Here is a 16,906-nt window from a genome sequence, read left to right on the forward strand (position 1 = left end):
TTTATCATCTCCAGGTGCTGTCCTGAAAGACGAGGGGAGAAAAACCCTAGTTAGACTTACCGGTAACGGTATTTCTACGAGTCTTTCAGGACAGCACCGATGACCCGCCCTAAGTGTTTTGTAACATGTGGTGTTATTGCTATGTTTTGCTTATCTAATTTCAGCATGGCTGGAGGTACTCTGTGAACAACTGAGGCCATGGTGGAAGCGTCCGGTCTTTAAAGAAAAAACTGACTGCAGTGTTTCCTGGGAAAAGTGGGTGGAGCTGCGCTCTCTCCAGGTGCTGTCCTGAAAGACTCGTAGAAATACCGTTACCAGTAAGTCTAACTAGGGTTTTTCCTTCTCTTGCATTGGAAGGTAATCATGCCGGATACCAGCCTATCTGGCTAGGGGGGAGCTTGGGCCAGAGTCGCTGGATGCCGGAGGAGTCCTAGTTATCAATTTCCTGGAACTTCAGGCAATCAGGCTCTGCCTGGAGCAGTGGACGGAGCATGTTTGGGGACATCCTGTCCGGATCCAGTTGGACACTGTCACAGCAGTGGCCTTTGTCAACCACCAGGGTGGAACAAGGCGTGTGGCTGCATAGCTGGAGGCCTCCCGCATCCTCAGGTGGGTGGAGCGTCACGTGCCTGCACTCTCCACTGTGCATGGACAATTAGCAGGCGGAATACCTCAGCCATCAAACGTTGGACCAAGGCGAGTAGTCCCTGCATCCTGATGTGCTTCATCTGATTTGTCTCCGGTGGGGCACTCTGGACGTGGATCTCCTAGCGTCTCGGTTCAACAGGAAGGTTCTGAGGTTCATAGCCAGCACAAGGGATCTTTTGTCTGACAACGCATGTCCTGGTGACATTGTGGAGTCCGTATCATCTTATATATGTCTTCCCTCCTCTCCAGCTGCTATTCCACCTCCTGCGAAGGATAGAGGCCGAATGCATTTCGGTCATTCTCGTGACTCTGGATTGGCCCCGCCACCCCTGATATTCTGACGTGGTTGGTCGCAGATGCCCCTTAGTGTCTGCCGCTCAGGGCAGATCTTCTGTCTCGAGAGATAATCTTGCACCCTGCTTTCCAGTCGCTGGCTTTAGTGGCTTGGTTATTTGAAAGCCAGGTTCTAAAGGTTAGGGGATTGTCGGAGTCCATCCTCCCTATCATGCTGAAAGCACAAAAGTTTACTTCCAGGAAAATATACCATCGCACTTGGAAGGCTTATCATGGTGTGAGGCTGCAGGTGTTTATCCGCATTCTTTCTTGGTGAGTAGGATATTAGCCTTTCTGCAACGGGGCGTTGAGAATAATTTGGCGTTAAGTACCATCAAGAGCCAGGTTTGTGCTCTGGATATTTTCTTTTAACGTCCCCCTGCCACACACTCTTTGATCCATACTTTTGGAGTTCAGCATGTGGCGCCTCCAGTGCGCTTCACCATGCCGCCTTGGGTTCTGAATTTGGTTCTCTCTGTTCAACTACTTCCTTTTGAGAATATTAGGGAGATTCCCTTGCTTACACTCTCCCACAAGGTGGACTTTTTTTTTAGTGGCTATCACTTCTGCTCACAGAGTGTCAGAGTCAGAGGCCTTGTCCTGCAGGTCTCCTTATTTGGTTGTTCACGGGGATAAGGTGGTTCTCCGTCAGTGCCCTTCTTTTCTCCCGAAGGTGGCCTCTGCTTTTCTTTGGAATGAGGACATTGCCAACCTTCTTTTTTTACTGCCTAGTGTCCTACACCTGTAGGTGGCAAAATTAAGCTTATAATCGAGAATAGAAGACGCTGTCAATGATCCAGTTTTTCTCAATATTTTGAGTATTGTTTTTCTTTATATAGCAAAAAAATTAAAAAGTGGTGATTAAATGCCACCAATAATTTATGTAGAATGTTGCATGACTAAGCAATTGCCAGTTAAAGTAGCACAGTGTCAAACAGCAAAAAATGTTCTGGTCATGGGTCAAGGGAGTGGAACCTTCCAGAAGTCAAGTGGTTAAATGTATTGAAGTGTCATAAAACGACACTTTATTCAAGTCTTTGTGATGCGGTGCAGTCACATGCAATTTGATGCATTGCACTGCATAAAAATGCAGCATGGCTGCAGTGCTGTGGTGTGAATAGGGCACCTAGGAAACTATTTCGTTCTATGTCCTTTTGCATTGAATCTGTGCTGATCTATGTGGATAGTGTGCATGAGCCCTAAGGATTTGTGTGCAAAAATATTTTCACCTCAATGTCATACACACAAAAAAATTGAGGGGTAAGACTACATTCATTCATCAACCATAAATAGTTAAATGCCTCTGCTGAGTAGTGGTGATAGTAGTAGTGATTCCAGTAGCCAGAAAAAAAACTGTGTAGACTGGCGTAAGCATATTGCATTACTGCAGACAGGACATCTGAGTGAGTGCTAAAAGGCCTCTCCACTAATATGTAAACTTTTCTTTAAAGCTAAGCTCAAGAAGGGTGCAGAACATCTTTTGACCTTGATGCTGTTCAACATGGTTTATTATTTGTTGTGTGTTTGTTTGTTTTTTTTTTTTTTTTTTTTTTTTTTAATATAGGACAAGGCAAACAAGAGAAAGATGCTAATGTCAATAGATCGGCGCAAAAAGATGTTAAAAGAGCTGCGGCTGACTCGTTATGACACTTTTGAGCATGTATGCAAACAGCTGAACATTGAATACACTTTCCCTCCAGAGTACTACAGACGTGCAACCAAGAGATGGCAGGCAAAGAAGGCTTTATGCTTGAAGGTGTGTTTCACTGTTGTTGCATGAAGGGTCCACCAGAATTTTATAAGCTCGTTAAATCCCTCTGGAGACCCACACTATGGGGGTTATTTATGAAAGGCTAATCCACTTTGCACAACAAGTGCAAAGTGCACTTGACATTGCACTGAAAGTGCACTTGGAAGTGCAGTCACTGTAAATCTGAGGGGTAGATGTGACATGAGGGGAAGCTCTGCTGATTTTATCATCCAATCATGTGCAAGCTAAAATGCTGTTTTTTATTCTCCTTGCGTGTCCCCCTCGGATCTACAGCGACTGCACTTCCAAATGCACTTTCAGTGCAATTTCAAGTGCGCTTTGCACTTGTAGTGCAAAGTGAATTTGCCTTTAGTAAATAATCCCCTTAATCTTGTTCAAACCTGTACAGTAGTTTTCAAATAGTAGGTGAGGTTGAAAAAAGACACAAGTCCATTAAGTCCAACCTATGTGTGTGATTTATATGTCAGTATTACATTCTATATCCCTGTATGTTGTGGTCATTCAGGTGCTTATCTAATAGTTTTTTTAAACTATCGATGCTCCATGCTGAGACCACAGCCTGTGGAAGGGAATTCCACATCTTTGCCACCCTTACAGTAAAGAACCCTCTACATAGTTTAAGGTTAAACCTGGGGTCAAAAATGTTTAAAGTAGAACTATAGGCAAAACTTTTTTTTCATTTTGGATAGAGTACGGGAGGGTTATAATCTCTATATTTAAGGAGGACTAAAGGTCCACAAAGATTAACTGGTCAATTATAAACCTCTTTATTAAGGTATATTTGATAAAAATTAACCACACATCCATCATGCTGGGATTTGGGATTTTCTTTTACTTTCACTTTCAATGATAATTGTAAACAGGACACATACAGAGGGAGAACCTCCTTAAAGGGGCATAGACAGCAATATAAAATGACAGGCTTTCTAATCACTCATCTGTCCAAAACTTAAAAAAAAGTTTTGCTTTTAGTTATACTTTAAGTTGAAGTGGTACTACTTTTAATTGGTATGCAGCAGCTTGTCCTGGAAATGTTATTAAGATGTTGGATTGCATCTCAAGTGGTTGGTTAACAGAACAAATTTATTTGGAGGAGAAGTTTGTTAGGCCAGTTTTGGAACCAAATGGCCACATATCAGTTATGCTAAAACTTTCTAACTACCAGGACGTTGATGGGAACTGATTAGGGAAAACCGTGCAGATTTCACTTGCAGAGACACCGGTTTCATCAGTTTTCATGCGCGTCAGTTATGTGCCCTATTCACACCTATGTTGATGTCATGTCAGTTTTTTTTCCCGTCAGAAAAAAATCCACACATAATACCAGTGCTGTGGTGTGAACAGAGCACATAGAGAACATTTTTTTTGTGCCCTTGCAGAATGTGTACAGAAACACTGACCACTCTGCAACATGATGTCAATAGGGCCTAAATGTTTCCTTCTGTATGTACCCACTCACTCTTTGCTTTAGGTAAGCAGTTACCAATTAGTATATTAGATATTAGAGTAGGTAGGATATTTTGCAAGGTTTGATCTGCATTATTGATGGATAGGTAACTGCTTTGAAAGCAGTTAGAGCAAGAGCATTCTTGTGGGAAAGTAAGGCCTGACTGTGTGATCACTGTCTGTTGTGCAATGCTAGTTTCATATTTCTCAAACAGTGCTACTTTGAGACTAATCATAACACCCTGAATTTCAAGAATTACAGGACACTGAAAAAATATATTTGTAGGATTCCTGCTATTCAATTGCGTTACAACTTGTTTTCCACATTGGAAAGGAAATATTATGAAATAAAAGGAATTTAAAGTGTTATGAAGCAAATATGTGATGAAAGCAACTATTGTCTAACTACCAGCCACATTTTAGATCTGGGGCAATAACTTCATTCACAGAAAATCTTTAATAGTCTTAGCTGCACTGGGATTGGGACATGTGCTTTTGTAGGTCCAAGAATTGCAGCTTTTGTCAAATCTTTCTGGTTCAGGTATTTTTCTTTCTGAAAGAAAACACGTTATCTATTTTACATGTAAATGTACTTGTCCCTGCCAGTTTCTCAATGATTTTTCCCTCTTCTTTTTTTTTTTTTTTTAATAGGTATATGCAGAAGTAAAGAAGCAGAAAGCTGAAGGGTTGATAAAAGAGAAGAAGCCTAGACAATCCAGAGCCAGGCCTATTCCAGTAGAAGCATGATGGATACCTTCATTTCTACTGTACTTTTCACTGTAAAAGTTAAATATCATGTTCTTTTTGTTTGTCCATATACCTTCAATCACATTCTACTGTGTAAGCTCTTATATACTATTTAAGAGTGATGTCTGACCAAAACTGCTTACTTCTGAAGGTAGACATAAGGTTTGAAATGTACAATTACAATTTTTTTTTCTAGTCCAGAATAATAAAACTTCCATTTTGTTTACAGTGGCAATTTGTGTTTAATGTTAACAAATACTCATTTAGGCTAGGTTCACACTAGAACACCGTGCAGGAAACCCATGTTCCATTCGCATTTTCCACAGTGCATTTAAATTGCACTGCAGCAGGTGTCTATTTTAAAGTGGTTGTAAAGTCTAAACATTTTTTACCTTAATGCATTCCTTGCCTTAAGGTAAATGTTTAGGTGTCAGCATCCCCCCTCACCCCCCCTTTTACTTATTTGAGACCTCATTCCATCCAGTGCCGTGCACATCTGCAGATCTTTTCTCCCTCACTTCCGGGTCTTGCTGGGGCACCGGGAACCATTGACTCTCGGTGCTGTCAATCATGTCTTTGTCAATGGATGCAGGACTTGGGTGCGAGCATGTACAAGTGCCGCCATGGGAAGCGGCTTCCCATGATCGCCCTGGCCAGAGGGGTGGGGTTTGTTTTTTTTTGTTTTTTCTTTTTAAATGTACCTTTACAATCCCTTTTAATTTTATAGATCAAAAGCACATATTCGCCAACAGACCACGGATCATGAAATAACGTCCAAATCTTTGTTGATGTCGTCACATGCCTGATGAAGGGGTCCTTCATGGATCCAAAGTGTTGCAATGTGATGTGATCATTCTTCAATAACATTTTGGACGTATTTGACAAACCATGGTGTGCTGGTAAACGTGCATTTGATCTGTGATGTCTCCGGTTCCAGCTGGTTGTTGCTGCAGCACCTGTTACTCTTAAAGCCTTATCCAGGAAAGGGTGCGATTAGACTATCAATGCCACTAATGTTAAGTTAATGACACCCCAAACTCAGGTTGCAAACAGTGTGTTTGCTTACACCTGTTCGCATGGTACAGTAGTACCATGTGATCCGGTTTCTGTGCATTTTATAAAGTAGTGCAATGCACTACTTTTGGTGCGGTGCATTCAAATGAATGGGCTGAAATCGCACTACACCCAGATCGCATGTTAATTGCACAGGAACCAGCCCTAAGGCCCTCAAAAAAATTGTGCATGCCTGAGTCTGGCAAGGGTTTTAGAATGTTACCAAATTATTTGAACTCTTGCAATAGTTGGTGTCTTAAGTGCATGCACTACTTTTGGTGCGATGCAGTGCAATTTTGAGCCCATTCAAAGATTTTGAAGATGAACTCCAGGCATGCCAGAAAGATTTAAGTAGGTCTTGCAGTACCACCTTTACAGCATATCATGCCTGTGCATCCAGCTCCCTATTCCCCCACCATGGTAATACATGGATTTTTTTTTTTTCTAAAAACATGATGTGTTTCCTCTTTTTTATGTGTCCCTGATGCCAATGCATGCTCATTATTTTTTAGAACCTAGGCTGTCATGGACACACCCACTGTTACTGTGGCCTACAGCTTCTCACATCAGACAGGCTGGCAGAGTTTTTTTTTTTTTTTTGTTTTTCTTTTTTGTGCAAGAGCACCTACAGTACTCGTCGCCTGCAACATGACACTGGCTGATTACATGCTGGGAATTGTAATCCTGAAGTGGCATGTGACATCATATACAGAAGAAGTTACTGTGCCGCCAGGACTTTGGGGATAACTATGTACAGCCATGTTAAAAAGTACGTACACCCCATGAAAATTTGTTTTTCTCAACCTATTTGAACCTGCAAATATTAGACTTGTACACACAGTCCAAGGTGTATTCATTCTCATAATCTAAAATACAGATTTGACACAAGGAAAATTAAAGTACACCCCTACATTTACCACCACTTCAAATCCATGACATTAGAATTAGGTTTGACAAGCATACTCTAATCATTGACACCTAATCTGGAAGACCTATTTTATTTAAACCTCAGATATCTAGGGTTTGGTGTTTGCTTTCCTATTGATGTGTGCGGTATCATCATGGCAAGTTTAAGAGTGCTCTCTAGGGCCCTCAAAAAGAAAGTTGTGCGTGCCTTTGAGTCTGGCAAGGTTTTTAAAATGTGACCAAATAATTTGAAACCGATAATTTTACTGTAAGCATAGATTTCAACTGATAACTAATTTACCCAGAAACTGGCTGGCCCTGCATATCTAGCCAGAGCTGACATTTTGATGTAAAAGTCTCCAAGAGCCCCAAAATTTTGCTGTAGGATCTGCAAGTAACTCTTGCAATAGTCAGTGTCCAACTAAATGCATCTACAATTAGAAAGCGATTGCACTAATTGAACCTGCATGGGAGCAGTGCCAGGAAAATGCCTTTGCTGTCCAAAAAGAACACTAGAAAAAACACAGTTTGCCAGTGAACATATAAACAAAGACCAAGCCTTCTGGAACAATGTGCTGTGGACCGATTAATCAAAAATGTTGTCTTGTTTGGATCAGCCTAAGACAGCATTCAGAATCAGAAGAACCAATCTCAACTGTGGAACATTTTGGTGGAAATGTTATAGTTTGAAGCTGAACCAGAAATGGATCTTCCAATTTGATAGATGTTCAAATGTATCCAATGTGTCAAGGAGTGGCTCAAAAAGAAGAAATTGACTGGCCTAGTCAATGCCATGATTTAAAACTCATTGAAATGTTGGTGGATTTAAAACGGGCAGTTTATACAAGGAAACCAAAAAATATCTTTCAACTAAAAATCATTTTGCATGGAGCAGTGAAAAAAATATTCATGCAGATAATGTCTTTACTAGCATCTGTTATATGACATTCATTTTGTACTTATGCACTTTGTATTCTATGTACATACTCTGTACATCCTCTTACTGTATGGTATTCTACTTTTTGTGAGAGGTTGCCGTTGTTTTGTCCTGCATTGCTTTTTAGGGTACTATTTGTATAAATAAAGAATTTTAAAAAATATATATATTCATGTCTTGTCAGGTACTGGTGGGCAGTTATACAAATAGAAGTCATTTAAATAAAGGGAGCAATAGCAGCTTCTGATGCAGCGGGTTTATTTAAAATAAAGGGAGCAATAGCAACTTCTGAGGCAGGGGGTGTACTTTTACAACAGTACACCATTACATCTGTTGATACTTTTGTTGAAAAAAAAATTCATCGAAGTATATCACCGTTATCTGTAGGCAATGTTTTTTAATAAAGATCTAATGTTTGCCTGTTCATATATGTTAAAAAGTGAACAACTTCCATGGGGTGTACTTACTTTTTCACATAACTGTATACGGACACATTATTTTTATGAAATGCTTACACAGAGCTTTAACCATTACTAATTCACACTTTAAGGAAAATTGCGTAAATAATCATGTGTTAGTTCCCCAAAAATATTCGTGATAATATTTGTATATCATAAATCGTATGACAGCTAATACCACTTCTGTTTGAGGAGGATAACATCTGTGTTTTGTTCTGTGTACAGTAGTATGGCCTAAAGCAACACTTCACCCAAAATGAGAACCACATTTTGCATGTAATTTCTTTTGGGGTGGGTTCCTAGTTTTAACAGGTACCTGCTTCCACTTCCACTCAGACCGTCTAGGGCCCTCTTCACCCGCAGCTTTCTGGGACATGTCACAAGTCCCAGAAGGCTGTAGGACCATTCATAAAGCTAATGCTTGCCCATGCCCAATAGGAAGTAGGCTGTGAAGCCGCAAGGAAGTCACAGCCAGTTTCCTATGCTAAAGATGCCAGACACTAATGAAGAACAAGCCTGGGTGAGGATGGCACTTTGTCCCTGAGCAAGTGTCGGCAGCTACAGGAGTGAAGAACCTCTATAAGGTCAGCATGTGCTGTTCATAACTTTTTTCATCATTTATCTGGGAAATTGAGTTATTGCTACACACTTCCAATAAAAGGAAACAAAAAAATAATAGAGTGGTGACAGATAAAGCATATTTAAATCCAAAAACAAAAATGTACTTATAATATGTTGCAGCTTACAAGTCCTTAGACGATTCCAATCTATTTGAGAGTAGACTGGATACAGCCATCTTAAGAGTGACCACTTGCAGGTTAGGCGGATATCATCTGACAAAAACCAGAAAAATCAGAAAGGTCCAGAATATTGGCAGCACCTCACAGGTAGATATGAGGAGGGAAAATCCTATGGACTGGGAAAAGATTATAAAAGGAACTAGAGAAGTACCCAATCTTCATTATTGAAGCCTTAAAAATCTAAGGCACCTGTCGTGGGAGAACAGAAAGAAGTCCTTTTAAGGGTGCCCTCATCCAGGGGGTGCCTGTGGGAGTCAGATGAAGCTCTGCACACACACGTGGATGAAAAATATTCAGGATCAGTGGGCTATATCAGCTACAGTGAGGAAAAAAAAAAGTATTTGATCCCCTGCTGTTTTGTACGTTTGCCCATTGACAAAGAAATTATGAGTGTCTAATTTCAATGATAGGTTTATTTTAACATGGAGAGACAGAACAACAACAAAAAATTCCAGAAAAACACATTTCAAAAAAGTTATGAATTAATTTGCATTTTAATGAGTAAAAAAAGTATTTGACCCCTTTGCAAAACATGACTTAGTACTTGGTGGCAAAAACCTTGTTGGCAATCACAGAGGTCAGACGTTTCTTCTAGTTGGCCATTAGGTTTGCACACATCTCAGGAGGGATTTTGCCTCACTTCTCTTTGCAGATCCTCTCCAAGTCATTAAGGTTTCGAGGCTGAGGTTTGGTAACTCGAACCTTCAGCTCCCTCCACATATTTTCTATGGGATTAAGGACTGCAGACTGGCTAGGCCACTCCAGGACCTTAATGTGCTTCTTCTTGAGCCACTCCTTTGTTGTCTTGGCCCTGTGTTTTGGGTCATTGTCATGTTGGAATATCCATCCATTTTCAATGCCCTGGCTGAGGGAAGGAGGTTCTCACCCAAGATTTGACGGTACATGATCCTGTCCATCGTCCCTTTGCTGCAGTGAAGTTGTCCTGTCTCCTTAGCAGAAAAACCCCTCCAAAGCATAATGTTTCCACCTCTTTGATTGAAGGTGGGGATGGTGTTCTTGGAGTCATGGGCAGCATTCCTCCTCCAAACACGGTGAGCTGAGTTTATGCCAAAGAGCTCGATTTTGGTCTCATCTGACCACAACACTTTCACCCAGTTCTCCTCTGAATCATTCAGATGTTCATTAGCAAACTTCAGACGGGCCTGTATATGTGCTTTCTTGAGCAGGGGGACCTTGTGGATGCTTCAGAATTTCAGTCCTTTGCCGTTATCAATTGTTTTCTTGGTGACTATGGTCCCAGCTGCCTTGAGATCTTTGACAAGATTCTCCTGTATAGTTCTGGGCTGATTCCTCACTGTTCTCATGATCATTGAAACTCCATGAGGTGAGATCTTGCATGGAGCCCCAGACCGAGGGAGATTGACCGTTATTTTATGTTTCTTCCATTTGCGAATAATCACACCAGCTGTTGTCAACCTCTCACCAAGCTGCTTGGCGATGGTCTTGTAGCTCATTCCAGCCTTGAGTAGGTCTACAATCTTATCCCTGACATCCTTGGACAGCTCTTTGGTCTTGGCCATGGTGGAGAGATTGGAATCTGATTGATTGTTTCTGTGGACAGGTGTCTTTTATACAGGTAACAAGCTGAGATTAAGAGCACTCCCTTTCAGCGAGTGCTCCCAATCTCAGCTCGTTACCTGTATAGAAGACACCCGGGAGCCAGACATCTTGCTGATTGATAGGGGATCAAATACTTATTTCACTAATTAAAATGCAAATCAATTTCTAACTTTTTTGAAATGCGTTTTTCTGGAAATTTATGCTGCTATTCTGTCTCTCACTGTTAAAATAAACCTACCAGTAAAATTATAGACTGATCATTTCTTTCTTAGTGGCCAAATGCACAACATCAGCAGGGGATCAAATAATTTTTCCCTCATTGTATCAGAGTGACATTGGTGGAAGTTTAAGGGATGTCACTTATAGCCAGCCAGGCTACCAGATTTGATGGAAAAGCTAGAAATTCTGGTCCAGTTTGTAGTCGAATGAAACAAAAAAGGAGTGATCGTGAAGGTTCCAAATGCCCAGAGTAGATGAGGATCCAGTTCACCTCTGTTCTTATTAGGAAAAAAAATCTAAATCAGGCAAACTGTGCCCAGTGCTAAACTTGAAAAAAACTCCTCAACAAGCACAGAAAGTTGGAGTTGTGCAAGATGGAGAACCTCCTATCAATTATATTATTGATAAATCTGGGAGATTGGATGCTCTCTGTAGGTTACTTGTCCCAATCCATCCTGCATTCCAGTTCCACTACCAATTTCGGTGCCTCCCCTTCAGTCTGTCCACCTCCCCCAGAACATTCATAAAGCTCCTACTGTCTGCAATAGCGAGGGGGGTGAAAAAAGGGTATGAAGAGTAAAATTTTTTTTATTTATTAAACATAGATAAAAGTATGCATGTAAAACATGTACATTTTACATAAGAGCATTGTACTAGTACCCAGAATTATATAGTTGTATGAGCTGCTCACTGTCCTTGGCAAAATGGACTAGTCTATTAAAGACCCTAAGGGGTTTCTCTCACTGTGCCGTTTGGCACCAGGTGTTCTTTTTGCTATTTGTTTCTAATTCAAGTTCATGTCTCCCCCAAAACACACAGACTCTGGGTACTGGGGGTTCCATTTCCATCAATGACTGTAGATGTTAATGTAATCTGCTCAAACCACTGGGGTCCCCTGCCATAATGTGTTTATTGTAAGTAGCTCTCCTGCAAGTCTGTTTATTAAGTGTTATGTGTCTTCGTCCCATTGTATCATTTCCCCATTATGTGCCTCCTCGGTGTGTATTCCCATTGTCCTATTATTTCTGTCTGTCTGCTAGTAACGTCCCCACCACCTAGGCTGGTTTAAGTGCCTAGTTAATTAGCTCATGTTAAGTATAAAACTGTAAGTTATTATTTATAAACAAAAGAAAAATAAACAAAAGAAAGTGACCAGTCGCATAACTAAATATCAATGGCATGCTTCCATCCCGGGTTCATATATAAAAGAAAAAGAGAGGGGCAAGTGGGACTTTAAATGAAGCATGTCAATTGAAAGTATAATAATGAATACATGTGAGTAGGTAAAATGATTGGATTTAATTTATAGTCAAGTCCATGATTTTGATGCATACAGTACCAATAAAGTAGTATAGATACAGACATAGTCGCATGAATTGATATATAAGCATATTTAGCAGTAACAATCATTGAAGACTCAGTAGTGTAAACAAATCAATGGACATACATATATGCAATTCATAACAGAAATACATGAATTAAAATCGCCAATCAAAATCACAAAATCGCATGAAATGAGAAAACTCGATAAAAAATTGATAAATGTCAGGGATATGATTTAGGCTTGATAGGGCATCCTTAGTTTGCGAACCCAACGCGTTTCTTGGCTTCTTGCCAGTCATCAGGGGTGGGATGCATAATTTAACTGAGAAAAACAAAGGAATATCATAAATATTGATACATGTGGAACCTCCAGCCAATAGAGAAAATCGTGTCAGAAATGTCCAAATTGTCTACTTTGAATAGAGAAGCTACTTACAAAATAGCCCAAAAGTCAAGAAGAGTCGCCAGCAATGGGATCTGTTAGGGTGTGAGATATAACCGTCTCAACCAGGGTTGAGGCAGGGCACCGACCATCCTCCCAAAGTGATTGGAGGGTGGGCCAGGAGAAACCACAGCCGACTGATTCCTGAGCCCTCAATATACTGGTCAATGAGTTGTAAATGGGAAATGTGTAGTTGGTGCATCTGAAAAAGTAAATGTGTGAAAAATGAGATAAGGGGGAATGGAAATAAAATAGATGCATAAAAATGCACGTAAAAAGAGATAGGAAAAGAAATCCCTAGGAAATGTGTGAAAATAGAGAGTGTCGTGCGCCAGGTAAATGGGTGAGAGGATGGGAATGTGTGTACTGTAAGCAGAAAAAAAGATATATAAAAAAATAAATAAAAATATATATTAATTACCCATGTGTTGAATAGTGGCTGCTTAACAGAGCGGTCCCTTCCTAGCAAAGCACAGTGAGGGAGTGAACCGTCAGTCTGTCGGTCCCAGCTGATATACTCTGGCCCTGGGCGGGTCCCTGCCAGCGTCATGCATGACGTCATTGGCAGCTGAGAGACGAGAGCAATCACAGCTGAGAGTAACTCAGTGGATGTCTGCTCATCACAGCTGTAGGCGTCAGATGGAAAAAAAAAAAAAAGGGTGCATGGCGCCGATGCGTTGAGATCGGGCCCCAGCCGCCCCGAAAAGAATGAGGGGAGTTGGGGAGGGAGCTGAGCGCATCGCAACCCCGGACATAGAGACTGCAAAATATCAAAACACCCCAGCCCATATGCTGGATTTAAATCAATAAGTGGATTCCAGGGAATAAAAACCTTGGAATTAGTACAAAATAGTTCTCAATAAACTCAAGGAAACACATGTAAAAATATATTATATAGTCACGGACTGTTACTGTGTTGGAAAATTGGTAACGGAGTTAGGATAAAAATACAAAAAGATATTTGAACTAAGGATGAACAAAAATTAATGATGGTGCGACTTGGTCACCGAGGGAGCGGGTGTCTTCCACCCAAATATAAATATAAACAAAAGAAAGTGACCAGTCGCATAACTAAATATCAATGGCATGCTTCCATCCCGGGTTCATATATAAAAGAAAAAGAGAGGGGCAAGTGGGACTTTAAATGAAGCATGTCAATTGAAAGTATAATAATGAATACATGTGAGTAGGTAAAATGATTGGATTTAATTTATAGTCAAGTCCATGATTTTGATGCATACAGTACCAATAAAGTAGTATAGATACAGACATAGTCGCATGAATTGATATATAAGCATATTTAGCAGTAACATTCATTGAAGACTCAGTAGTGTAAACAAATCAATGGACATACATATATGCAATTCATAACAGAAATACATGAATTAAAATCGCCAATCAAAATCACAAAATCGCATGAAATGAGAAAACTCGATAAAAAATTGATAAATGTCAGGGATATGATTTAGGCTTGATAGGGCATCCTTAGTTTGCGAACCCGACGCGTTTCTTGGCTTGGCTTGAGACGGTTATATCTCACACCCTAACAGATCCCATTGCTGGCGACTCTTCTTGACTTTTGGGCTATTTTGTAAGTAGCTTCTCTATTCAAAGTAGACAATTTGGACATTTCTGACACGATTTTCTCTATTGGCTGGAGGTTCCACATGTATCAATATTTATGATATTCCTTTGTTTTTCTCAGTTAAATTATGCATCCCACCCCTGATGACTGGCAAGAAGCCAAGAAACGCGTGGGTTCGCAAACTAAGGATGCCCTATCAAGCCTAAATCATATCCCTGACATTTATCAATTTTTTATCGAGTTTTCTCATTTCATGCGATTTTGTGATTTTGATTGGCGATTTTAATTCATGTATTTCTGTTATGAATTGCATATATGTATGTCCATTGATTTGTTTACACTACTGAGTCTTCAATGAATGTTACTGCTAAATATGCTTATATATCAATTCATGCGACTATGTCTGTATCTATACTACTTTATTGGTACTGTATGCATCAAAATCATGGACTTGACTATAAATTAAATCCAATCATTTTACCTACTCACATGTATTCATTATTATACTTTCAATTGACATGCTTCATTTAAAGTCCCACTTGCCCCTCTCTTTTTCTTTTATGTAAGTTATTATTTGCTAGAGGGGGAGTAGCATAGTTTATGTTGGTTGTACCTTAGTTATATTAATTATATTCCTGTTTAAAGTTTGTATTGTTAGGTTAATATGATCAAGAGGGTATGTCCTCCTGTAGGGTATAAAGTATATGCCTGAGTTTCAATAAACAGTCATTCTTTTGGAGTTTACCTCACATCTTGTCTGTGTACGATGTTTGGGGTAAAAAGGGCTGGTATTAGCTCTCGGTCTGCTTGAAACGGTTTGAAGTGCAGGAGCTGCTGTTTGGCAGACAGAAGCACCTAGTCAGGGTGCCCAAGCGGTTCCGTCACAGTGGCTACCTTGTATCAATCCAGAGAGGTCTCCATGAATAAGACTTACCAGAGAATATGGGTAAAATTTGTAGCTCTCGGGGCAAAAGCCTGGAGTCCTTTATCACCAAAACCAGCCGAGGTTCTGCAATTGCCGTTCTATACCTGATTTCAGAGTGCCGCTCGGCGCGCACGTGACCGGCCACCTCTCCCCTCTCTCAATCTGACAGCTTCAGCGGGAGGGGCCGAGAATACCCCTCTGACATCAATCGGGAGGAGAGAGGCACTCTGAAATCAGGTATAGAACGGCATTTTTTAAAAATAAAACACAGACACTGGGGCACACAGCATTATTAACCACAGAGGATTTAATGAATATTTAAAAGTAATTTTAGCAGCAGGAGGGGAGAGGCAGGCACTGTCACTAGCTGACAGGCAGGGAGGGGGGGAGAGGAGGAGAGAGCGGATGATGGAGGCACGTAAACTGATCACGGTGTCAGGGCTCAGCAGCCATGATAAACCATGGTCAGTTTACAGGGGGGAGGGCAGGACCAGGGAGGATCAACCAGGTATTTCAGGTGATACAAGGTTTTTACACTACTGACGATCACCAATTTTTTTTTTGCACCCTCCCTTATGGCGAGTTAATTCCCATTGTATGCTGCCATGATGCACCAGGAAAACAGAAAACTGTATAATCACCTTTCTGTAATTTTCCTTTCCTGATGCATCTTCATTGCAGCATACATATTTCCACCCAAATGGTGAGAGTTACAGAGAATGCTGCAAGCTGGGTCTCTCTTTGATTTGTAGGTAACCAGTCCTGTCAGGTTGTGGGGGCAGAGCCACAACCCATTGTATACTGCCATGAAGATGCACCAGGAAAGGAAATTTACGGAAAGGTGATTATACAATTTTCTGTTATTTCCCAAGTTGTGATCAGCTGCCTGAATCGTGTGTAAACACAGTTCCAGAAAACTTATAATAAGTAAAACCTATAAGCAAAAGGCAGCGCTATACCCCATGAAAAGAATGCATGCGTTACATGTAAAAAGTGCAAACTTTGCTAATTATACAATTTCCCACAAAAATAATCTTACAAAATAGTGCAACAGTGCCATTTATGCAATTCCTCACAAAATTATTCAATATTAGATCACATCAAGCAATAAACAATCCATAAATTCATATATAACTCGTGTATATGTAAAATTGTCCCTAAAATTGTGTCCATATAGAAACAGTGTTCGTATGTCGAAAAAAGTCCACAATTTCCGATGTGCTTCCCTTGAATATATGATTTGTTGAATAAATAAATGTGAGTTCATCTCAAAACAAATATATATAACAGAATTCTTCACCCAAAACTGAATATTCAGTTAATTGTATTCAACACAAACTCAAAACTGTAAAAATTCCTGTGACCATAGTGAAAACAAAGAATGGTAGTGCTCCTTTGGACAGCTTTTACTCACCGAAATGGATAGACCTATAAGAGCCCTTTCACACTGGGGCGGGCGTCGGCGGTAAGCGGCGCTTTACCGTCGGTATGCGGCCGCTCGCGGGGCGGTTTTACCCCCCGCTAGCGGCCGAGAAATGGTTAAAAACCACCGCAAAGCGCCTCTGCTGAGGCGCTTTGCCAGCAGTATAGCCGCGGCGTCCCATTGATTTCAATGGGCAGGAGCGGTGAAGGAGCGGTATACACTCCGCTCCTTCACCACTCCGAAGATGCTGCTGGCAGGACTTTTTTTACCGTCCTGCCAGCACATCGCTCCAGTGTGAAAGCCCTCGGG

The 16,906-nt window shown here is 40.7% G+C and overlaps 1 protein-coding gene across 1 annotated transcript in view; it reads left to right on the plus strand.

The window, feature by feature from the left end:
• MRPS15 (mitochondrial ribosomal protein S15) overlaps positions 1-5,176 on the plus strand; it is a 38,389-nt gene extending 33,213 nt beyond the window's left edge. The window contains exons 7-8 of the mRNA XM_073615624.1: positions 2,546-2,737; positions 4,850-5,176. Coding sequence (XP_073471725.1) covers positions 2,546-2,737; positions 4,850-4,945 — 288 coding nt within the window. The 3' untranslated portion in view covers positions 4,946-5,176. The remainder of the gene's footprint in view (positions 1-2,545; positions 2,738-4,849) is intronic.
• Positions 5,177-16,906: the final 11,730 nt, after the last annotated feature.

This window comes from Aquarana catesbeiana, linkage group LG02 (assembly GCF_042186555.1).
Source record: "Aquarana catesbeiana isolate 2022-GZ linkage group LG02, ASM4218655v1, whole genome shotgun sequence".
Classification (NCBI taxonomy): Eukaryota; Metazoa; Chordata; class Amphibia; order Anura; family Ranidae; genus Aquarana; species Aquarana catesbeiana.